At 38.1% G+C, this 24,746-nt stretch overlaps 3 protein-coding genes across 10 annotated transcripts in view; 1 reads left to right on the top strand and 2 right to left on the bottom strand.

Moving 5' to 3' along the window:
- The window catches only part of LOC6738024 (rab11 family-interacting protein 3), a 41,615-nt gene extending 22,438 nt beyond the window's left edge, over nucleotides 1-19,177 (bottom strand). For 2 of the 8 annotated variants that reach the window (XM_016171469.3, XM_016171471.3), the window contains exons 1-5: nucleotides 18,418-19,171; nucleotides 9,948-10,102; nucleotides 9,604-9,886; nucleotides 9,290-9,358; nucleotides 8,412-8,456 (exon numbers count right to left, since the gene is read on the bottom strand). In XM_016171469.3, coding sequence (XP_016031830.1) covers nucleotides 8,412-8,456; nucleotides 9,290-9,358; nucleotides 9,604-9,886; nucleotides 9,948-10,080 — 530 coding nt within the window. In that variant the 5' untranslated portion in view covers nucleotides 10,081-10,102; nucleotides 18,418-19,171. Of the gene's footprint in view, nucleotides 1-2,531; nucleotides 2,797-4,592; nucleotides 4,753-8,411; nucleotides 8,457-9,289; nucleotides 9,359-9,603; nucleotides 9,887-9,947; nucleotides 10,103-18,417 lie in introns of those variants that run through there. The other 6 variants (XM_016171465.3, XM_016171477.3, XM_044923118.1 and 3 more) reach the window with 5 other exon arrangements.
- Nucleotides 5,784-6,812, bottom strand: LOC6738025. Its single transcript, XM_002084804.2, has 2 exons — nucleotides 6,474-6,812; nucleotides 5,784-6,413 (listed from the first exon to the last, which is right to left on the bottom strand). Exons 1-2 carry the CDS (start codon nucleotides 6,690-6,692, stop codon nucleotides 5,913-5,915), a joined length of 720 nt encoding a protein of 239 aa, XP_002084840.1. The 5' UTR covers nucleotides 6,693-6,812; the 3' UTR covers nucleotides 5,784-5,912.
- A 1,153-nt stretch (nucleotides 19,178-20,330) lies between the features above and the next one.
- Nucleotides 20,331-23,737, top strand: LOC6738023 (transient receptor potential cation channel subfamily V member 5). Its single transcript, XM_016169568.3, has 9 exons — nucleotides 20,331-21,019; nucleotides 21,102-21,328; nucleotides 21,391-21,670; nucleotides 21,729-22,242; nucleotides 22,303-22,529; nucleotides 22,583-22,734; nucleotides 22,796-22,904; nucleotides 22,971-23,393; nucleotides 23,447-23,737. Exons 1-9 carry the CDS (start codon nucleotides 20,621-20,623, stop codon nucleotides 23,618-23,620), a joined length of 2,505 nt encoding a protein of 834 aa, XP_016031824.1. The 5' UTR covers nucleotides 20,331-20,620; the 3' UTR covers nucleotides 23,621-23,737.
- Nucleotides 23,738-24,746: the final 1,009 nt, after the last annotated feature.

The following is a 24,746-nucleotide window of genomic DNA, read 5'->3' as shown; positions in this document are numbered from 1 at the left end:
AACCTATAAAAAAATGACAGTTAATTGTAGACAAAAAACGATCAAGGTAATGGCATGTAATCTCTATAGCAACCAAAAAAAACTGTTTAAATATGATTAAGGTCGTTGGCAGTATTCTGAGGAGTGGCGAACAGGGGAGGGGTTCAACGGGGAGTGGAGTCTGAATTACTGAATCAGTTTTCGGCATTTGGGTAACCTTGAATTTCGGAGAGGGAGTGCTTGAAAATTTCAATGAAATTCGAGACTTTGACCGGAAATCATGTAGCGGTTTTCCTTTTTACTCATTTCCATTCTTTCATCGTTTTCTGATCTTTTTAAGATTCTTTGCTTGATTCCAAAAATAATAAATCAAAAGAGACAATCTGAATGTTTAAATAAATTATGGTTAGTTAAAAATGGTCAATGCATTTTGGCAAACACCTGTTGAATACTAAAGTCTACCGCTTCTAAGCATTTATTTTACCTTTTTTACCAATTACTAACGATTGCATGCTCATTTCCCTACTCCCCCCACCACCCCTCATTTATTCTATTCCCTCTCGCAATGCGTTCCGCTTCGTTGACCTTTGCGAGGGGTCACCTGAATAGGGTTGAAGTGGGGGAGGCACGAAAATCGGAGTGGGAGCTTTGCAAAGGTATTTCAATTGTTATTTAGAACGATTTGCAGTCATAACCAAAGGTAAATATATATTTGTTTATGTAATTTTCCACAGGTATTTGTTGGCCTATGTAGATTGTATAATCAGCAACAAGTGGAATGTAATGGTAACAAGGCTGTTCTATAGAATTAAAACTCCCATTTAATACGAAATTTATAACTATCAAGTGCATATATGGCACAATCAGTGCAAGGTAGATTAACGTTTAATAAAGTAAACTTAAATCTGTTTTTGTAAAACGTAAAAATAAACGAAACATGCGTGTAAGTACTAATAACTAGTGATACTCATTTTATAAATATCTCGAGTTGATGACAGAGCGTCTCACACGAAGATGGCAAAAAAGCGGTTCAGTTAAATTCACTTAACTACCTTTAGGTACGTCACTTGCAGCTTTTAGCAAGAAATTGTTATTTGAATGCAGGGAAAGCCGCCCTCTCCTCATCTTAAGTCACCTGACAAAGGGACTCGTCTCATAACGAGTTAACTCTTTACACAGAAGTGGCAACCAGTTTGACGTACTACGTACATACTTGTTACGAGGCTCTACGCAAATTAAAGTAAAAGTCAAACTTTAATGATCTCAAGTTTGAGGGCCTTCCGAAATTAAATAATCAACTAAGTTAAGGTGGCAAAAGTTTCTTGAACTTTACTACTTAAAATTCAAAACAATAACAGAAAACAGACAATGAGTTTGTGTGTTTACTGCCATTATCCCCTCGAGTTTCTTCCATTTTCAGTATTTCTCTTTGTTTTCCCTGTCTTTCTTCAGTGCAATTTATGTCTCATATTTTCGCGCCAATCCTCAAAGCACGTCAATCAATCACGATCGGATTATGCAAAAATAAAAAAGGAAAAGGCAAACATAAACAGGGTAAAAATAAGTTAGACAAACACCTGTCCCCGTCAGGTGAGATTGACCCACATAATCTGGCGGAAGCTTTATTTTGGCCTGCCCAAATCAAGTTTTCTATTGCAGAAATTGTTGTTCACGGCGAAACGCCTCAATGCACAGTGGTTTTTCTGATTCGGGCTTACTGTTACTATTTCAGCAGTCTTGCCAAAGGGTGAAGCACACCTTGCCCACTCACCTGGCCACGCCCCTCCGCCCCTTCGGCTGTCGCAGCTTGAAAACCGCTCATTAAGCGCTTGGGAAGTTCAGCTAATTGAAACTATTAAAAACAACTATTTTTTCGGCACCCTAGACCGGTTTTCTTCTGGTTACGAGAGTATCTGGTTTCTTTTCAGATTTTTGTGGATAATTAAATTATGGAAAGAGGAGGTAAGGTATTCATTAAAGTTCCAGAGAGCCAGAGAAAGGGCGGCAATATAAAAAGATTTCGGGAGGAGATAGTTTAAAAAAAAAAAAAAACAATATAATTTTACGTATGTCTATTTTCTGATTATTTAAAAAAATAAATATAAAAAACACTAAGCAAATCAGAATTCATAAATTTAATAACGAAATACACTCATTGGTAGTATTGTTGAAACCCAAAAGTTGTCCCAAATAGTTTTTTCCGACTTACAAACAACTTTTACCGAAACTAATTCGTTGTGCTTCAGCTATTTTCTTCAGAAGCGTTAAAGAAACAACTGGGGGTCAAGAAATGTCGCGATTGTTGCGATTTCCAAAGAAATAATGCCTTGAGTCACAGAAAATATGAAATAGAAATGTGCGCCTTTTGTTGCCGGACAAGTGAAAGTATTTATGGACATGTGGGCGTCGGCTTCTCCGGCTAACTTGTGGTGGGCGTGTCTCTGGGGCTTTCTTGAGAATTAAATATGGATATGGCAAACAACATGAATTAAGCTAAGTGCAACAGTAACAACAAGTTGGTGTAGGATTTCTAGTGAGGGTTTAATACGCACATGTCTCTCAAATGACTGCGACGGCGGTCATAGGGAAAATACTCAAAATATTCATCATCCATTTAGGTGAGATCTGTTTTCTTTAACTTAATTGTTTATTTGGATGTTTATCTCTGATCGTTGGGTTAGCTCACTTGGTTATCAGTTTTAAATGCCATTGGCCGCATTGTGGACGTCATTGACTTTAATATGTTGATTTAAACCGATAACGTATACTTTGTTATCTTTTTGATAAGATTAAAGGCTTGAATTCGTTGGCTAATTCCTTTGTGTGTTACAACAATATTAACAGTGAGTAAAGGTAGTACAAAGTTGGTAAATCAAATAGGAACTGCAAAAAACTGGTGAATTTAACATTTTTCCAAGACCCTCCACGATGTATGACTATTTGCACTGGTGCACCAGATGTTTGCACCTCCATTAACTTCACTTTTGATTTGGTTTATGAGCCGTTCAGCAAATTGGTAGCTCGTTATTTGCCACAAAAAGGAAATTTTCATTCGAGAAAACGCACTCGCACTCATCATCGGCAAATTAGACACACTTTCGCAATTGACGGATCCGCCAGCCACACTTCACTTTTCATTACGAGTCTCCTCAAGCCGAACATCCAAGCCAAGCCGCAAGTGTTGCACTCGTTGAGCGGATGGGATGGTTAATATTTAGCCAACACGCTGCTGAAAATCGCTCTGATAACGTCGTTAAACGCTCTCTGCCAGCGAAATCGAAAACGAAATCAAACTCAAAAATCGAAAAGAAAGAAAAGCGCTGCAAAACTGCACTCTCGACTGCACTGACCAACTAGCAATGAAATCGTGCAGCCGCGAACGGGCAGCATTTATATGGCTGCTCTCCGGATAATTAAGGCGATATAAAACTGATTCGATTTTGATTGATGACTCTCGACAATGCGAGCAGAAAAGGGCTGAAACGCTATAAAGCCCAGTTGAAGATGATGCGGTGAGTGTGGCAATGGTTGGAAACGAACGCACTTTAAAAAGTCGATTACTCTTTCAGATTCAAACGCAATCTAGAGATTCGGTTGATTGGCCATGTCGTTACTGCTTATAAAAGGTGTTGAAATAAGTGTGTAATGTTAAAGGAAACGATTAAAACATATACTCTATTAGAGAGCTACTCAGTTCAAAATACTTTATTATGTTAAAGAAGCTTTAAATAGAAACTTGTGTATACAATATTTTAACAACTTTCCCCAATTTAAAATTCAAATGACCTAATATAAGTAACACCAATTCTGAGTTGTTTATCAAATTTCTAGTATGCTTTAGGAATTATCATATCCATATAAACACGTTCTTGGAAGATTTTTATTCTTTTATCTTGGAAAACTTTGTGGTTAGAACTGTTTTGGTAGTAAACTCAATGTAACAAAACAAAGTTAATACACAAATTTGTGCGAATTGATAGTTTATATAACACTTGCAGAAACAAATAAATGTCTCTCTCTCTTTTAAGTGGAATACCACCTGTGCAACAACACTACACACTTATTTTAATGCATTCTGAACAACCTATTTTTTACCCGTATGTGTACAAATGGGCCTTAATTTGGATGAATGCATGGGAAAAGTGCAGCACAAAAGGGCGTGGGCCCGTGGAAACCCCGGGAAAAGTCACGTGCAAAAGACGAGACACACATGTCGAAGATGGAGAAGAGGATAACGCACGAGAAGACGGCGAAGACCCTCCGATTTTGCATGGGAATGTGCAGTATATGGCCAAAGACTGCGCTTGTTATTGTGGCTATTATGATGGTAGTTGGACGTCATTAAGGCGTGACGCCGTAAATTACCAAAGTGTAAACTACAGCACAAAACTATGTACGAAATCTCATAAAAGCGCGCAGCTCGAATTAAAAACGTTTTCTATTCCGTGGAAAGCGAAATTTATAGCCAAAAACAAAACCGACAAAAAAAACACAATTAAATCTATTTGCACAAACGTTTCGCATACGCCGCGTTGTCTGGGGCCCCAAAAAATCATAGACATATATACACATTTGTATATAAACAAAGCCCACACACAGACACTTTCACATACTTTGGTTTTCTCAATGGATTTTTGTTTGATTTTTTGGAATTTTGTTTGATTTTTATTCGGTTTTACACCGGAACACCAGTCACAGACTCTCGGGCGATTAATAAATAATCAAATCGGGCCAAAACGACGACACAAATTTCCTGACATCCGCACGCGGTTACAGCGATGTTCGAACTAAAACCGAATACCACATTCCGACTTTTGAGTCGCCTGCTCAATCTAAAGGCGGCCAGCAAACAGGTTCGAAGCGAGAGAGCCAACCAGCCAAATAATAAACAAAACGGAAAAGCAGGCCAAAAGAGCGAACAAGTGTGTGTGGGAGAGGGCCAAAACCATTGTTGCAGTTCGAACTTGCCAGACAGACTAAAATAGTTACACAGCGAGTGAGAACTTACAAATGCCAATCATTTATGATATAAAAATAGAGTTATATATAAAATGGAAATTACTACCAGAAAATGTTAGTATATTGATAATTTATATAGATATATATATTCATATTCATTTAAATTCCTCTTCATTCAGCATTAAATAATACAATTCCACATACATATATAAAATAATATATTTTTTCTGAAATTTTTATTTTAAGGTGACATTCCTAAACCTTTAAATATTTAAGTTACTTTTCTGCGCTGCCACCTAAGACAACATTTATAGGCTCATTACTAATGTTAAAATATGTCTAATGACGGTAGAGTTTTTCTTTTTCATCTGGCAACTCCCCTACACTTTCCCATGCAACTTGTTTGCTGCCAACATGTTGTTCGGCGATACTAAAAACTAAAACTATGCAACATCTACAAATCTGGCGAACAATAAACATTCTCATGTATCCATTAGATGGCAACTACCTAAAACCGAAGCCAAATTGGCGACAGACGGACTTTCAAGCCGTTTTCAGCTGCCAAATAATTCAAATACATGCAGGAAAAAAACGGGAAATTGTCGCCAGGTCTGCCAATTAGCCAAGAAATGCAAGCCAACTGCCAACAATGTTTGGGCCCCCGCAAAGTGGCTTGGAAACTGCCTCGATTAGGCAGCCGGCCACCTTTAAGGCTAATTGAGGGCCAACCACGGAGACTTGGGAACTATGCACGGGAAAACTGAGATACACAATGAAATAGGTGAAAATTACCACGAAAGACAATTGGAAATCACTTAAAGCCAACCGCTTGTGAAGGCAAGATGTCAAGGTTGGCATAGGGCTATAATGAAATAGGATCACAACAAGTTTTATACAAATCGCTATGAATGGATTCTTACAAATTCGAGCACTACAATTTTAATATTCTAATGTCAAAATTCCTGAAAATAGATCTAGGGCCTCCATGCTATTTTCGAGGTCGAAGGAGATGGCCGTTTACGCACATTTCTATTTTCCACGCATACATTATTCTCATTATTATTCTTCGTGGGTTTCGCGGCATTAATGGGCTTGCTCTCTTCTTTGGCTTGTTTTCCCTTATCTCTTAATGCAAATCGCACCCTACTTTTTACTACGAAATCTTCTTCAGGTTCGGCATCTGGAATCACAGGCTCCGGTTTATTTTCTTCTGGTACTAGCGCACAAGTTATACTAGTTTTGTCAAATTCTGGGGGGACAGGATCCAAGATTTCTTTATATCCTGATAGCTTTTCATCGTTTTCTTTGGGTTGTGGTTCATCCAAGTTATCAATAATATTACTCATAATACTATCAGGAATCGGTGGCGGCGGCTTGGGTATTACGGTCGAATTTAGGGCTTCTTGCAGCATGGCCATATCCTTGGTTACAAACTGAACACGTTTTCTCAGTGACTCAATCTCCGACATAGGCACCTAGGACAAAACCTCATTAAGGCCCTTCTACTGTATGTTTTCTTAGAACTTTTAACTTACATCGTTCCATCTGCGTTTGAGTCTTTTAAATACAAGCCAGAGGAGTCCAAGAAGGACAATCGTAAGAACCACCCGGTAAGTTAGTGATCTGTCCCATACCAAAACTTTCCACAAATCAATGCCTTTAAGAGTGAACCAACAAGCCGATGGCCAAGAATGGCAGTACGGCGAAATCTTTACCGATGTTTCCAAATTAACTTCCTGACGATAATTCCACATTTTGTGGCTGACTTTTTGTTAGTTTCTATCTGGAATTTTGGTTGTATTACACGGCTAAAAAAACACATTTATAGTGTGAACTGAAAAGTATTTTCTTTGGTTGCTAGATTTAATTCAAATAACAACATTTAAAATGGTCCTTCCTATGTGGAAAAGTATTCGTTCTTTAGAACAAAATAATTTCAGAATTTCACCCATTCCCTTTCCGTTTTCGGATAAAAATCTTTAACCTCTTCCCACAATTTCCCCTAATTGTTCTCGGTTCTTTAATGCATTTTCCCCCACCATTTCCCAGCGCAGCTTTGTTGAATGCCAAGTGCAGAGACTGGGAAAAACATGTTCCCAGCAGCTGAGCAAAAACAAAGGCATTTGCATGACAAATTCAAGTCGGCCCAAGTTGAAGTTGCTTCGAAAAGAGGAGAAGCCATGGGAACATCAAGGTCCGGAAAGTTGACAGAGCATCCACAATTTATAGCCTGCGTGGGGTTAACTGATTTGCACACGCCTTTAATGCAGACAATTTTAATTACTTTATTCCAATTCTCGCCTAATTTCCAAGGAAATGTTTTTGAAAAAAAATTAATAAATGAAATGCTAATTGATATTGATCGATGCTTAATTTATGATCTAACTATTACAGCCTTAGTTTAATGACAAACCATCAAAAGTATATAACAGTACATAACGAGACGAGATAAATGTGTCAGAATCGATAACATCAGCAGACTGAGTTTTATTTTGGGTCAAATTTTATTCGCGACTTGACAAAAGTGCCGGCCTAAATTCTGAAGAGTTAACAATTGCCGCAAGTTAAACCTGTTTCTGGACCCTCTCACTTCACTTCCTCCGATCGCATGAGCGAAAAAATAAATTCCAACAGCATGACAACCCCAGCGAGTCAGCCAACTTGTAAGCCACGTCAAGAGGGAAGGAGCTGGCCAAAACGAGGGGAGACAAGAAAAGACCCGCATCTTCTACCTTCAACCTTTTCGCTCGGTCCCCGAGAAAAGTTCACAAAAGCGGCCAAACTACTTTTGGCTCAAGAAGATGGCAGCAGGAAGCACGGTCGCCAGTTGACAAGCAGAACTGCCAAAGGAAGTTATATAAATTGTAGCAGATTCCATCTTAGAGCTCTCATTGTACTAACTTAAATCTCCTGCTGTTAATCTGATATATTTATTTTACTTTCGTTTTGGTTTCAGTTGCAATTAAGTCCCAGAAATGAGAGTAATTTTTTTCGGTTGTAACTTTTATGACAGCCCCCGCCGGCAATAATCATAAATTTTAGTTTTTGGGGGTGGCAGCGTTAGGAAAGCTCTTGAAAATTACCCAATTGAACATCTATGTAGTTGTACAACAATTGAAGCAGGCGAATAAGATGGGAAAAACTGATAACTAATTTAGGCAGACGAAAAATAAGCAATTGAGCAAACCAGCTAATGGAAAATTGGGAAAAACATAAGGCAACTTATAGCTGAAATTAACAATCTTGGATAGAAGATGTCATCGAAACGCTTGTGAAAACATTTAAAACTATATATATCAAAGAACTATTTTAAGGAGCAGTGCACCAATATTTTTAAAATAAAATAAATAAGGTATAAATATTTTTATTTACATTTCAAAACACCAAAACCAAAATGGAGCAAGAATGTGGGTTATGATTTATATGAAGGTCTACATGAAACCCCAATAGAAAATATGGTCAAGGGTGCTTACTGTCTCATGGATCCCCAACGACGCTGGGATAAACTATCAGGATTGCTGTAAGAAAAATGTTTATCAATTGGGAGATCTAATAGTCATTTTTGGTTTAGTTTAGGTTAACAGATTTAACGTTAAAAGAAACCGCAATAAAAATATAGCAATTGAACTTGACAATCTTTCTAATCATCTTATTTTTAAGTTTATATATATATAAGAATGAAATTTATACCTAATTTTCTAAATATATATATAGACAGAGTTATAATGATCTATCATTTTAAAAATTGTTAAATAAATAAATAAATTATGAAATTATTTATTCTAGCTATACTAGCTAACACTCATCACTGTATAATTTAAGAGAGTTTTTTGGACTCTCTTACGATCAGGTGAACTGTGAATTCACCACGGCTACGGCAACTTGTTGAACAAAGGCGGAAATAGAGAGAAAGAGACGGGTGAACACGACCAGAAAGAGAGGCACGATCGCTGTGATGTGAGAGATTCCGAGACCCGAAGACAGAGACACGCATGAATCACGGCCCAAAGCGATTCATGAGCCCAAGTCAGAGCATAGAAAAACTGGTTTCAGTCTGTGTATGCATTTTTCATTCCACATATACATACGTTGAAACCAACAGACACAGGTTTACATAAAGAAAAGGTTAACTATTCAAATACGCGTTTTTTTATGCTGCCTCGGACAGACAAATTGAGAGTTTTGAATTGATGAAGTCTCTGGGCCTGGTCAGCTTTATTTTATGTTCACGGCTATTACGTATTCAGCCGGATTATGTGCGCAACCTTATAAATGCCCGACAACTAAGCAAATTCGCATTCGCTTCGATTGCCATTTCGGGAGGTGATCCGATCAAAATGGGCGAGATTACCTGGTGGGAGTTCGTCGCAGACTGCGCCTGGCCCAATTGTCCCGGGGCATTATGTTTAGTTCGTCATCACTGCAACAATGAAATCGAGTTAGTAAATGCTCATCAGTTGTGACAATGGAAATACACAAGGCGTTTCAGTGGCAGTTAGTTTAAAAGATTAATTGACAGTAATCAAGAGGTAATTCAACAAGACTAATGTTCTTTGCTTGACAGGGGTTACATGATTATAAGTTATAAATTCAATAACAGTTTATAGAACAACTGACTTAACTGAAACTTTTGAAACGCACTGTATAAATGCTTGGAGAACTTACTCTTGAGGTGTTGATGAACCGACATGTGGAGCCAAATCGAGTTCGACGCCAGTACTGCCATTTAAGTTGTTATTTCCATCGTTCGAGTGTCCACTGTGGTTGTGTCCACTGTGGTTACCCACGCTGATATTAGGATTATTGTTAATATGATTGCTGATATTATGGCTTCCATTGGAATTGGAACTGCGGGCTTCGCGAAGTTGCGTGGGATACTCATTTTCGCCATATCCCTCAAAGGATTCGCCATCCGAAAGGGAAGAACACTGAGATTTGGCAACTCCTGCTAAAGTTGTGTGATGTGATATTTATTTATGATTTATGATTTATTTTAATGTTATCCATACCTGTACTGGACGGCGGACTGCTGGGCGTGGGACTACTGTCACCGGACATTGTTTCCGCAAACAGAAAATCATTTGTGCTAGCCTTTATGGAAGAATTTCCATTGGGTAACTGAATTCGGGGCATTGGTGCCATTTTGGTGGAAAGCGTACTGCAGCTGCAAAAGGAATAAAAAATTTAAGATATTAAGTTTGTTGTGTGCGAAATGTATATAGATGTTCAATTGGCTACAGACATGACATGCAGGTCAATAGGTCAAAGTGCCAATACTAAATTCACATGCAATTGCTGAAAGTTAAGCAAAAGCGCAAAAAACGAGCCCATCAATACATTACTTATTGATTGGAAAACCTATCGGGAAAGTACGTTCTAAGCTGTCTAGAGCACTTAGTAAATTGAAAATTTACGAAGCCCGTTGAGATTCTTCAAAAAGAAATAATACATAATCTACTTAATTCCTCTTCAAAGTATCAAAATAAACTATGTGCTAAACAAATATTTGAGTACTAATTACATTTTCCATTCCAAAGAAAAAGTCTGTTCAGGAACAACCTTCAACAAGTGTGTTTTTCCGTTTCCGGAAAATGAAAATTATCAGCCCAAAACGTCATTAGGTAAATGGGTCGAGGTTTTTCAGCGGACATTACTTCCCTTCCTGGCTGGTCACTTGCATTACTCCCCACTTTCCCTCCCCTTCAATTAACCAAAACTTTGAGGCATGACTAAGGGCCTAAGTACTTTTATAGAACTGCCTCGATCTAAGCGTGAGTAATTACCTATATTTCTTTTTTAATTGGTCGTGGCTCTGTCTTGCCAACATTTTCGTTTTCCTTTTCGAGTTTCACGCTTTCGTTTCTTTTGGGCATTGTCACCAAATATCGGTGGGCGTTTAAGGGGAGCAGATGTAGTTGGAGTACAAAAACCTATAAATACCGTGAGTACAATTGCTCGAGCTCGGTTGTCTGATTGATTGATATGTCAGGGCCGTTAGTTGTAGAAAGCCAAATTAGGTCAACTTTTGTTTTGGGGATTAGGCAAAATTATAGGTTCAAAGATTAAGGTTTAGGGGAACCCAAAACAATTCAAAATATGCAATAATAATTTTAAGAATTTAAAAGAATCACTTGATAACTAACTTAAATTATTTGAAATATAATTTTCATTTAAAGCCATCATTGTTTGCCATCTCCTTAAACCTATGTTTGCGAATTTCACTTTTTTAATCCAAATTACACGTACCAGCATAGACAACCCATCAATTTCATAATAAACAAACCATAAACTTGTGATTAAATATCGATTGCTTGGTTAATTCGATGCAAAAAGCGTTTAGCTGGAATAATATGCAATAATGAGCATAAATATGTGATTACACAGAAAAGACTGAAGTTCAAAAGAAAGCAAAGAAAATAGTAAACAACCAACCGGCAATCAAATAAAATCAAATCAAATCAAATATATACCATTGACCAACCCACAAAAGGAGGCGACTTGGATAAAAATGCAAAAGCAAAAGAGCAACGAACCTTGGGCGAACCCCACGATGGCAACAACAAGTGTGCACTGAGAAAATCGATGAAAGTTACTCAAAATAAAGCAAAACCCAAATAACCACAAACAAAAATGTTTTTCCCTTATGCAATGGTTTCTCTGGCTTTGTTGGTTGCTTTGCATAATGGCTTGGAGCTGGGCGTGGGGATTTTATGTGCGAGCTGCCACCCCCGATGGTTCACATGGCTGACAGCTATGACACTTGACTAACTTGGCTAACTCCGATTACAGCAGTAAAATTTGTAAATTAGCCCTTGAAAAATATTACTATTTTTTAAATAATTCATTGTATCTTATTTATTATGACTACAGCGATTTTTAAAAGTTAGGTCACTATTTTCACAATAGGAAAATTTTGCTTCTTCTTTTAATGGAATGTACTCTAAGCTTTCTTTTATGAATGAAGAAAATAGTTACTTAATATTATATAGTGAAAAATATTTCAAATTGACAATTATTTAGTATTTATAACACATTACGCTTAAAAGCTTTGAGCTACGTTTTCATTCTACCATATTTTCTTTATTTTTCTACCTTCAATACAATCATGGCACAGTTATTAATGCAAATGACAGTCTTTTTGCCAGCTGCTTTGGTCACAAAAAGGCAAGAAATAAAACGAAATCCACACAACCAGCTAAGCAAGAAGTGCAGTTAGAAGAGAATCCGTGCCGCTCGGTTTACAGTTACTGCAGATGCTCGCGGGGCTTTAGTTTTTCCAAGCTTCCCATGAGCTTTCCCCTCTGCCCACTGAAATTATAAAATATATTTCCCATGAACGGTTTTCTTTTGTTTTCAGCTTCGTTGCAATTATCGCTACCTGATATGCAAAGTATAGTTAGCAACATTTGAATTAGAAATAAATGAATAAAGAATTGTGTGAAATTCATAAACAAAAGAGAGCTCCGAAAGATTGGCGTAATAACCAGGCAAAGAATGTCGTGATCAACTTGGTCTGAGCTTCCAACAGAGATCGCAGATTTCGAACATGCAATGGTTTTGGAGGCACTGGGAACTCTATTGCAATTGATGCTGGCAGTTGTTCATACGCTAAAATTACATACACTTTATTATGAAATATTATTTTATTTAATGTAAAAAGAAGTATCCATTTCTTGAAATATGCTAATTTCGAAACTATGACATAATAGTACATTTATTTGTTATCTCTTTCAGTTGCTATTAGTGAACTAATATTTTACAATTTGAATTGATAAATCTCATTTCGCACTTTACGGTTTTTAAGCCCTTCCAATCTCACCCATAATTCCCATTTACCATTAACCAAGTGACCCAATCCAGCCTTGAACCATTTCTCAGGCCACTTTCAATTCATTAACGGCCACAACGGAGCGCATGAATATGAGGCACTGCAGTTCATAAGGCCGAACCATTAGCCATATGCTAAAGATCAAAAACCCGATCCCGCCCCCGCCAAAAAATGAACAAAACTCACACGTATGTACATATGTATAAGTATGTCTGGTCGACTCTATATGGAATTGTATAATTATAGCACAAGTTGGGAACTGAAGGGGGCGGTGCGCTGACAGCATGCAACTGAATTTGGGTTTTATTTTTATTAGATGTTATCCGAGACTTGACCAGCTGGTTGCCCTCCCCCGATGCCGATGCCTTCCCCCCACCATTCACTTTATGACTAATAAACTTGAACTTGTGCGAGAGAAAACAATTGAAAAATTGAAACGGCGAGAACAGCTAAAGAAAAAAGGGGAGATATGTACATATATCTCATAGATGTTCAATTACTAGCCAGTTGTTTTGTCAGACACACATGTAATCCATCCATCCATCTATCTATTCAACTCAATAATTATGCAGATGTCGTGTTGTTGTCGCAATAATACTTGTGGATTATGAAACCGCACGTACCAAAATAGGAGATACAAGAACCGAAGGAAGCTCATTAAAGATTCCAAGCCATGTGGCAAAAGGGGCGAGTTTGAATTCGATACGATTCAGAGAGTGGATTGCACAGTTCAAGAGAACAATTTCGAAAATTCCTACGAAAAATCCCAATTAAAGCGAGGAAAGTGCGGAGATTTCAAGAGATCCTTTTCATTCAAGTGGCAACAGATGCGTAGATATTTTTCAACTACCTGCTCGATAGATCGCAACGCATCGATAAGCAGAAACAGCTGTTTTTTCAATTGGTTTTGCTTGACTCAACCAATCATCTTATGAGGGGTATTTGCTTATCTAACTCTGCCAAATCTGTTCGAAAAATGCATTAAAAGAGGCAAACGTGTTTAATGCCTGGAAACGAGAACTTCGTTTAGCCGCAATGAATTTCAAATAAATTACGTGCTTTTGCTGAATTTTCAGTGACGCAGTAATCAATTGTTTAAGTAACTAACAAAGGCAGTGAGAGATATAACAAACGCTGCATTTTAAACCATTCTCCACTTGAATTCTAGCAACGTAGTTAGCAAACAATTTTTCAGAATTCAGTCGTTTAATTATTATTTTTGGTAGTATTCCACCAACTCCACTTTTATCTCTCACTTAACTCTCAAATGAGCTAATCTACTAAATTAGCCCCCAAAGACCCAAAGTAAACGCCCCAGATAAACAATCCAAAAACGCCCACAAAAAACAGACACACTGAAACAACAATCGAAGAAAATGACAGAAAGCCAAGAGGTTGAAGCAATATTGATGAATTATACAAAACACAGTCTGGAAAAACAAAGAAGAAAACTTTGTTGCAACACTTGAATCGAGAAAATTAGGTCATTTAAGGGTGTGAATTGAAGGGGAACATAATGGTTTTTATAATAAGGCAAGTGACAAATGTAGGGAAAAAGAAAATAACTAATTGAAAACTTGGAGAGAAACCTAAGTTATAGCTCTAAAATTACAAATATGTGTTAGTAAGAATGGTGTACAATAGCAATAATGTACATAGTTCCCAATCACATTGCTTTCCGAGTAAATCTTTTAATCCTTATGGCGCTGCAACGCACTGTATAATCTCCTCCCACCGTGTATACTTTAAAATCAATTAGTAAGTCCACAGCACGTCTGAAACAACTTTGAGACAAATCTCATTTGCGACTACGCTGACATATTTTATTTTAGCTCAGTGAATTTATTTTCATGCCTCGAACTGTCGACACCCATGGAGGAACTCCCTCCGAACATCTTGCTCTCTAGTTTGCACTCTATTTCTGATCCGGCGAATGCTTCGCTGGCAGTTCCCGCTAATTTGTGTCCCTCCCGCCGGTTTTAAATTCTCCGGGCGCACACGGAAAGCGGAAGCCCAGGAGAAGCCCGCAGAGAATCCACAAGAGCGAAAATTCCACGTCAGGTTTTTGGTGAATGCCTTAGCTGAATGAATAATGAGGCAGGCGTGCCACTCCTTATTTGATGGGTGCAGTGAGCAGGGAGGAGGAGGAAGGGGCGGAAGAAAACCCGGCAGATTTCGTAGACGCGTCTACGAGATCTTAAGGGAAGACTGAGGCAGGTCAAGAAAATCAGGCCGGAAAACACAGTTCTGGCTGGAGAGATTTCTATATAAGGAGTGGTGCAATGTTTCGCACCAAATAGGAAATTTAACAGAACTATAAATGTTGACGATTTTAAATTGGTATAATATTAAGAATGAAAGTTATATATAAATACTAACTTGTATAATGAATGTCTTATAAAAATATCGAAAAATAATAGAAATAAAAGCTTGTTGGCAAAGGTCAAGATAATCATGGCGAATATCATATTAGACCTATGTATTATTAAAAAGTATTTAATTGTTTTAGAAACTCTTCTTTATAACATTTCATAGGTTTCCAAAACTAATGGAAAGTAATTGTAAAATATGAATGGATAGCGAATATTAAAATATTTTCAAAAATATTTTTCTACCAGATTGAGGAAGCTTTTCATCGAAATAATATGTATTTCAACATTTTTATGCTTCAATAATTCAGTAAGGTTCCCTTTGCGTCGGATTAAAATAATTCAAGCATGGAAAACAAGCCCTAGTTAGTGTATTTAGTGAAAGGTAAATACGGAAGTCTATTACAGACATATAAACCTTGTACATACATACATTTATACATATGTATGCACACATGTGTACCTGCAAGATGCACTCGAATACGACAAAGATGAAAAGCAAAACACACACATTGCACCACATGGCAGAACGACAATAAAGAAATAAAAACACAGGGAAACAAAACAGACTGTCATAAAATGCGACACCTGTTTAAAGTTGTGCGCCGGTACCCCCACCACCACCTCCTTGCCCACCTTTTCAGTTCTTTTCGTGTGTTTGCAGTGCATTTCATTTACCGCAATTATTTACATTGGTTAGATGCGGGTTCTTCAAAAAGGTAAAAAGAAACAAGTGCGGATAGAAGATTTTCATTCAAACTACACTCTGAAAAATGTTTTATTAAAATCAGTTTGGATTTATTAAAAAAATATATTAAATGCATTTTCGAATAAAAGTCACGTTTGCTTTATATTTTTACAAAAGTTTTTAGTCGCTTTAAATGTTTATAATTAATTATATTTTTAGAGAGTTAAAAATCTCATAGACTTTAGAGGTTTAAACGGTATTTTATTGTTATAAAAATTAAACTAACGTTAGCGTGTATACAGAAAGGTATAAAGTAAACTTTATTGATGGCTTCTTCTTCATTTTGGTGCATTGAACCGGTGGCACAGGTGGAAGAAGAGGAAGCAGAGGAAGTTGAAGAAGCGGCATTTGACCCAGTTTGATGGAATGGCATTTGAATGCATTTCCATTTGAGTCGCTCATTCAGTGAGTCGTTCGATCAACGAGTTTTTTCAGGTTGTTGTTTAAACCAATTAAATGTCAATTGGCGACGTCATCGGGCTCTTCAATCAGCCATTCATTCAACCCCTCCTGAGAGCTTTTCCCACCCCATCTTAACAGGCTTGTGCCCCAAATTGAATTCTTTCACAGACTGTCTGCTCTCTCTTTGGTTTCTTTTCTTATTTTTACGCATTGTTCTTGTTTAGATTTTGGCACAATAACAATAATAGCAACAACTGGCACGAGTTCTCTCGTCATTGCCTTGTTTATAAACAAAAGCACAAAAAAAGCTGGCGTAAAAAATAAATTTAAAAGAAATACGAAATCTTTTTATTTCAACTTGTTTACCTTGAATCGTCGTGAATTGAAGTTCAAGCAATTAATTACACTCAATTCAGCTACACTTTTTTATCATTTTCTCGCTTTTGCATTTTTATGCATTTTGCTTAAAAACGATTTTGTAAAAGGCTGCTCAATAAGATAATTAAAATACTAACGACTTTTTGGTTAGAGCTTAAAAGCTGAAAGCGAACATTTACTGACTATAAATTATTTATAATTATTTGTTCAAAAAGTTGCATTCTAATGTAATACATTCAATTTACCTTTGTTGCATAAGGCGTTCATTAACTTTAATTAAATATTAATTACCATTTGTTCGATTTGTTTGGGGTAAATAATTTAAATTATAAGATATGTTTTTTAGACGCCCGTTGAAAATTAAAAACAGAAATGTGCAAAAAAACATGACCAAAGCCGCATAACTGTGCCAAGGCGAAATATTCCAAGCCAACAGCAAAATGTATTTCTTTCTTGTTTCTCTCTTTTGTTTGTTGGCCAGTATTGTTTTTATTTTTTGGCAGACTTTGCAAAGTGCAAATGTGAAACGAGAACCTCTAAACCATGTTAAACAGAGGCCAAAATGAACTTAGAGGAAATGGACGCACTTACAAACCAAAAAAATATCAAATTACACTCTGCAGCATGATGCAATCCACAGAGGAAGCAGCTGCCCCTGCAGATTTTCTATCTTCGGCCAAGTGGATCTCGGATTACGTTGGGGAAAACTCAGAAGATACTCGAGTGCAAGATGAGCCACTTGTAGGGCTACATCCTGCGGGATAAGGACAACGATAAGGCAGGTGGTCCGGAAATAGTTGACAATGCACCGGCACTTTAATTAATTAATCGGTGGCACAACTTCCTCGAACTCCTAAAACCACAAAAGCCGAGTAAAAAACAAGCGGGCGGGGGAGAAACATAAGCTAAAATAGCAAGTAAGCCAAACAAAAAGTCAACGATGTCTCTGCCTGGCACGAAAACCTGGCTCAAACCCACAACAAAAACAAAAAACGTAGGGAGAATTGCAGGCGCTACACAAGGGGAATGCGAAAATCAACAAATAAATAAAAACAATTGCGAATTTTCGCATTCGTGGAAATGTTACAACTGTCCCACCGCCACAAGCAAACTCACCAAATAAATAAATGAGTAAAAGTCGCTTACTTAATTGGCCCAAAACAACAGAATGACGATATCAAATTGTCGTTTTCTAAGCTGTTTCAAATGACTGCGTATTTGAGAATCAATATTATTGAGAATGCGTGATTACACAAAAAGAAATAAATAATAAAGGATGGGAAGCAATTAAGTGCGTCATTTGACAGGCACACTAGTCACGCAGTTAATACAAATGCGTTAAATAACAAACTTAATTACTTTCTTTAACTTATAAAGCTTGTTTACATAATTTACATAGCAAACTATTAGGCTACGTTGAATACTTTATATGACCAGGTACATTTTTTTAAGTAGTTGCACACTTTAACTGTAACTGACTGGTTTATTGACTTCAGAGAATACCCATTTAGTATAAACTAAAGATCAGATTAGATGAGATGAGATTATTTGGGATATTATCTTTCCCAGAGATTTGTACTATAGAACTTGAGATTTTGCACCCAAAAGTAGTTATTATTGCCCAATTAGATCTCCTTATCTATTCAGTTATCTCGCTTTTCGCTCTTCTTCTTTTGAAGAAACCGTATAACAGTACAGTTTAAACATTTGCTAATTGGCAACCGTTTTGCACACAGTTAGTTCGGGCAACGCACCTGTTGAAATAATATATTTGCGTATCCAATTGGAGCAGACGAGTGGCTTTAACCGTTAGCTGAACATGAATTTGGTTAAAAACAAAACAAAAACGAATTATTTGCACTTGGCGAAAAGCCACAACAACAATTGAACGGTGAAAATACAGGAGCACACACACAAACGCGCGCGCAGTCTAAGGAGAGAGGGAGACGAAGATAGCCGGCGAAGCGCAACAGTTAGATCTCGTTGTTGTTGTTGCTGCTGTTTATGTATTTGTTGCAGAACAGGTAGTTGAGCCGAATATTGCCTAAAATCGGCTTTGTTTATTGTGTTTTATTCGATTTTCTTACACTTTCACTTAAATCAGCATTCTTCGCATATCAAAGCACTTATAGCTGGATTTTTTATTGGTAAATTGTATTTGTACGCGTGCGTAACGTTGGCAACGCCTTTAACTTATTTTTTGAGTGTTGTGATTTGGTGGTTTTACGTGGGAAATTTCACCGCGCGCGCGCTATCGAAAATATGTAAAAGTAATAAAACGCCAAAGTGCACTTATTTATTCTTTATGGTTTTGTATAATGTCGTTTTCCGATACTTCCATACAATTCGACTTCACGCGCGCAGCAACAACATACGCTTCTTTATTGGTTACGAGTAAAAATGTTAAAATAATGCAACTGCAGTTTCGATATATGCCAGACCGACAATGCGCCCGCTTCAAACTAAATTCGACGACCGAAATCGCGTTGTTTCCGGTTTGCATCGGCTTATATATGGCAAAGTGTGGCCAGTCGCGCACAGCCGAAAAATACGGGATTTCGTAGGTTTGGTTACTTGCAGAATCTTTCGCTGCTACAAACACGGTCACTCTTCACAATGTTAACTCTCTGATATTTTGAACTTCTTAACAGAGTAGCGAGTTTCTGAAACACAAAACGCTTTTTTGCTCTATCTAATTTTTTATTTTGTGCGTGTATTATTTTCAAAGTTGTTCTAGAACTATATTTACATATCTATCTAGTAAAGTATTTACTTTAGGAAATACATAACAGTTTAATTTAAACTGTCTGATTGGACAATCGTGGACACAAACCAAAAGTCGTTATCGGGTTTAGTCCTCGCTAAAACCTATCGAAAAACTAAGCGACTAATTCTTTAGGCGTCATTCTTTAATCGATTATTATTCGATAGGTAACTTTGGTTTGCTATCTCAATTATTCAGATGCAATATTTCGGGAGATATCAAACCTTTAATATTTTATGTCTTGATTACAAGCGGGCTCACCCTATAATAAGTTTAAAGTCCACTTTAGGTTTGCACAATATATAGCCGTCGCCGTCGCTACGAAGTCATTGGGATTATTTTTTTCTAGTATATTTGTGAACTGTCAGATCCGGACTGTAGAATTTCAATGAAATATTTAGATTGCTTATAATTGATAGTTATAGTTTAGCTTTGGAATTTATATCTGCAGTTTTGTATACACTTAAACTTATTTTTTAATAATATCACCGATTGCCTTCTTACGGGTGTGACCGCCTTGTAAAAATATGGAGAAAATGTATGTAGATAAATATATGTAAAATGTAGAAAATATTGTCACGGCTAAAACTCGACATCGAGGACATGCACCACACGCTCCTAGTCAAAAATTTTCGAATTCAAAATTCATTTGTAAAAGTAATGCACCGTTTTATTTATTTATAAATCATTGTTCCCTAATTAAAATAATAAAAAAATAAATTTTTAAAGTTAGGCTTCATCGCGAATTTTATACATTTTTTTAAAGTATTTTATAAATGTGTAACACTATTAATTTTTTCTACATGTTTACTTTACATAAAAATGTAAGACTCAATTATACATGTAAAGAAACCAGATAACAAGTAATACACCACTCACCTACATTTCGTTGATAGATTCATGATAAGCAAACCAAAACCACGGAAGAGGCCAATGAGACTTGTTGAACAGGTGCAACAGGTACACGATGTCGTAGCAACACAGCGTAAACAAAGCAAAGGAGCTCAAGTTCAGCTGTTGCATTGGCAACGGACGTGCAAGGAAATGTTTTATCAATAGCCACCAATGGACAAGGACCTCGCCATAACAAATAGAAAATTCCAAGAGCAGACAGTTCCTTCAGCAATGTCGCGGTTCAAAAGCGTTTAGAAACTATAAAAAACCCAGGGGGAAAGTGAATTCGGGATCGGATAATGGGGAATACGGAGAGCAACGTTACCAGCGGGGTGAAGAAGCAGGCCGGAGTCTCCACCCAGGCTCTATACAAGTTCGTGAATCTCAAGGGCGGTGGACTCCTGGTGGACATGATGAAAAGAGCCTGTCAAACCAAACAGTTTGCTGAGATCGATCACGCCATCAAAACCAAGGTGGAGCCCTTTCTCTACAACAAGGGCGCTGGACGGTACTTCCCCATCTCGAAGCTCGTACTGCTGCGCAATCGGGATCGCCCCCGCACTCGCCAATTGCCCGAGATCCGAGCCCTCGAGAATCCAGACGACGACTTCAACATCCATGACTACTGTCCCGAGGTTTCGGAGGCCGAGTATATCTCCAATCCTACGGCCTATCGATTCGTCTGCTGGGATCTTAATGTGAGTGGAGTGAATAAGACCAAATCGATTCTATTGATACTGCTTTTTTTTGGTATATATATTTATTATTGATCTTTTTCAGATGCGTGGCGCTGTAGGTGAAACCATTCTCCATTTGTGCCTGCTTAATGCATCTTCCCTGCACGCTGATCTCGCCAAAAGATTGCTAAAATTCTACCCAAAACTCATCCTGGACATATACATGAGCGACGAGTACTATGGAGAGAGTGTCCTGCACATTGCCATCGTCAACGAAGATCCGGCAATGGTAAAGTATCTGCTGGATGCCAACGCAGATGTACAAGAGCGGTAATAAAACAAAAGAACATATTTAAAAGATTTACATTACACAACTTTAAAATCGCATTTAGATGCTGTGGAGCCTTTATGTCGGCGGAGGATACTAAGTTTTCTCGCACGGATTCACCGGATCACGAGTATGTGGCACTTTGCCCAATGACCAACTACGATGGTTATGTTTACTGGGGAGAATACCCATTGAGTTTTGCCGCTTGCCTGTCGCAGGAGGAGTGCTTCCGCTTAGTTTTGGCCAGAGGTGCCGATCCCGACTTCCAGGACACCAACGGAAACACCGTTCTCCACATGCTGGTCATTTACGAAAAGATCGAAATGTTCGATGTTGGCTACGAGGTAGAATAATTTCATACTTTGAATAGTTTTAACAAATTCTAAATGGTTATTTCTTTAGGTTGGAACAAACATACACATAAAAAACATTCAGAATCTCACGCCCCTTACTTTGGCCGCCAAGTTGGGCAGAGTTGAGATGTTCTTTCACGTGATGAGCATCGAACGGGAGATCTATTGGCAGTTGGGTAGCATCACATGTGCCGCATATCCGCTTTTGATGATAGACACTATAAATGAGGAAACCGGCAATATCAACAAGGATTCCGTGCTGAACTTTGTGGTGTTTGGCGATAAGCTGGAGCACTTGGAGCTGCTAGATGGAGTGGTCATAGATCTGCTCAAGACCAAATGGGACACGTTCTGCAAATCGCGATTCTACAAGCAGTTTTACATGTTCGCCCTCTACTTTCTCATCTCGCTGTTCAGTTTCATCCTGCGTCCAGGTCCGGATGCCAAGGACGAAGACGAGGATGGCGCCAATAGCACTACGGCTAAAAATGATCTGTATAGGCAAAATGATTCCGATTCGTACCATCTGCACAGCAAGCGGGCTACAATGACTACCGAATACAGTTAAGTGTAGTCATTATATTTAATATACATAATATATCTAACTAAACTTTCTTTTTCAGAAACATTTTGGCTTAATTTTACTGAGTACTACGATCCCTCTGAGGTTGAGGTTTTGCCCGCCTGGTGGGAAAGTTACGCTCAGTGTCCTTTGATGAATCTCGAATCCGATTTGGCCAAGCTTCGTATCATGGCAGAACTGTTGAATTTTGTAGGAGCTATACTGTATCTGCTGGTCGCCTTGCGAGAGGCTCGATTCCTGGGCCTCAAAATGTTTATCGAGAACTTGGCAAGTAAATTTAAATACAGAATTATCATATCTTATTAAAATCTGATCCTTAGATGACGGCACCTTCGCGAGTTATGTTTCTGTTTTCGTGTGCTTTGATGATGACCATACCCTGGTTGAGGGTTTCCTGTCTCACCGAAATAGATGACCACGTCACCGTTGTGATAATGCTAACCACTGCTCCTTATTTTCTATTCTTTTGTCGGTAAGATAGACTTCCCTCGACTATTTTATAATATTTTTATTTATTTTTTAAATTTTCTTAGCGGCTTCAAAACAGTCGGTCCCTTCGTAGTGATGATATACCGCATGGTCATGGGAGATCTACTCCGATTCGTGTCCATCTACTTGGTGTTCGTGATGGGTTTCTCGCAGGTATTGATTCAATTTCATTTTACTTAAAACTGGATTTCTCATTGTGACCCCTCTTCTTACCACCAGGCATTTTACATAATTTTTCTGACCTTCGACAATCCATCTTCGCCAGAGGATCAGGACGCGGAATCCAACCCAATGCCCTCGCCCATGGAATCTATAGTGGCCATGTTCCTGATGTCGCTAACGAATTTTGGTGACTACTATGGAGCGATGGTGTCCACGCAGCACGAATACGAGGCCAAGATCCTCTTCTTTCTGTTCATGGTGATCGTGAGTGTTCTGCTGGTGAACATGTTGATCGCCATGATGGGTAATACGTATCAGAAGATCGCCGAGATCCGAAACGAGTGGCAGCGCCAATGGGCCAGGATCGTCCTCGTCGTGGAGCGGAGTGTTCCTCCCGCCGAGCGGTTGAAGAACTTTATGCAGTACAGTCAGTCGATGTCGGATGGCAGGAGGGCACTAGTCCTCCGGTTGAACATGACTGTAGGTGCAGAATAATTTATCTTCAAGTAAGATTATTTAATACCTATTTTCAGGAGGAGGAAAAGGAGGAGATGAAGGAGGTGCAGGAGATGAAGCGCATCCATCAGCGGTTCGCCAAGAAGCGACAAATGGAGCGCGAGGCCCGCGCCCTTCGACGTCAACAGGAGTACGAGAAGTTCTTCGGCACTGCCCCCAAATCGGAAAGTTCCGATAACAACAACTTTTGAAGATCCATTTGGACAAACCAGAGTCACTTACTTAGTTCAAGTTTTATTGGGCCATGTTAATATGTATGTGTTCTTTTTGGGCAATAAATTTAGACTACATTGCGCTTCAGAATTCAAGTTAAAAACTGCTTTTATTATTGATAAGTAAGAATAAGAATAAGTATTTTAAAACCATCATTGTTTCCCTTTCTTCCGTCATTTATATAACATGTTGTAATGCAAATCTAGAAATAGAAATATACAAAACACTTTAAATCAATGTTGGCCACAGCCATTGCCACATAATCGACGAATTATTTAGGCGGGCGTCGAAAAATCTGTGGCACAAGTGTCAATGCGTGCGACTGACAGTTGGCCCAAACAAACAAATATCGAAATCAAATTCACTCAAAATAACTATTTAATAAAATCAATGTGCTTATGAAGTTCACACCGAAAAAGGAAGGGAACGAAGAAAAATGTTCGACAAAGGGTCATAGGTAAATTTGCTTTTGCATTTGCATGTGGGTGGGTGGGTTTTTAACCATAACTCAACGACTAGCACATTTTTCCGGCTCTCGTGTGCGTTGACAGTTTTAAATCAAAGAGCAAAGCTGAATTGCAAACAGAGTTAACAAAGGTCAAACCCTCAACCCTTGACAACCCTCACACTCAACACCCCAAACGGCAAAATAAATGGCAAACTTTTCTTTCTTTTGCACTTTGATTTGCATAAATAATTTACTTTAAACAAACTCTTGAGTATCGAAAAAAAAGAAGGTAAGGAAATGTTCAGCCAAGAAAAAGCCAGTCAAAGGTGAGGGGAAAAAGAGTCGGAGGAAAATCGAATTTTCTTTTGAGTTCTAGTGGCAGTTCACCTGGGAATGGTCCATAATTCTTATTTGAATGCTTGTTTAACCATTTCTCCACTTCCAATGCCAAATCCCAAAAGGATTCAACCTGAGTCGGCTATAATTCTTTGCTTTCTTTTTTACAATTTTTGGTACAAGAACTTGCCCAGCGAAACAATTACGATAGTTAGGGCCAAATCACAGACGGCATTTAAAAGTCATTTGGCAAACGCCCCTCACCGAAATTGCGCTATAAACGATGTTGCTTAAGGATCATAAAGCAGCCCGATTTTCCG

Source organism: Drosophila simulans, chromosome 3L, assembly GCF_016746395.2.
Source record: "Drosophila simulans strain w501 chromosome 3L, Prin_Dsim_3.1, whole genome shotgun sequence".
NCBI classification, from domain to species: Eukaryota; Metazoa; Arthropoda; class Insecta; order Diptera; family Drosophilidae; genus Drosophila; species Drosophila simulans.
This window is presented reverse-complemented; position numbering and strand designations above follow the sequence as displayed.

What these genes read in the sequence shown, in the direction of transcription:
- LOC6738025 (XM_002084804.2), bottom strand. Translation starts at nt 6,692, where the DNA reads ATGTGGAATTATCGTCAGGAAGTTAATTTGGAAACATCGGTAAAGATT. An exon ending in TCAAACGCAGATGGAACGAT is followed by an intron (nt 6,414 to 6,473) that starts GTAAGTTAAAAG and finishes GTTTTGTCCTAG; the next exon opens with GTGCCTATGTCGGAGATTGA.
- LOC6738023 (XM_016169568.3), top strand. Translation starts at nt 20,621, where the DNA reads ATGGGGAATACGGAGAGCAACGTTACCAGCGGGGTGAAGAAGCAGGCC. An exon ending in TCGTCTGCTGGGATCTTAAT is followed by an intron (nt 21,020 to 21,101) that starts GTGAGTGGAGTG and finishes GATCTTTTTCAG; the next exon opens with ATGCGTGGCGCTGTAGGTGA. An exon ending in TGTTCGATGTTGGCTACGAG is followed by an intron (nt 21,671 to 21,728) that starts GTAGAATAATTT and finishes TTATTTCTTTAG; the next exon opens with GTTGGAACAAACATACACAT.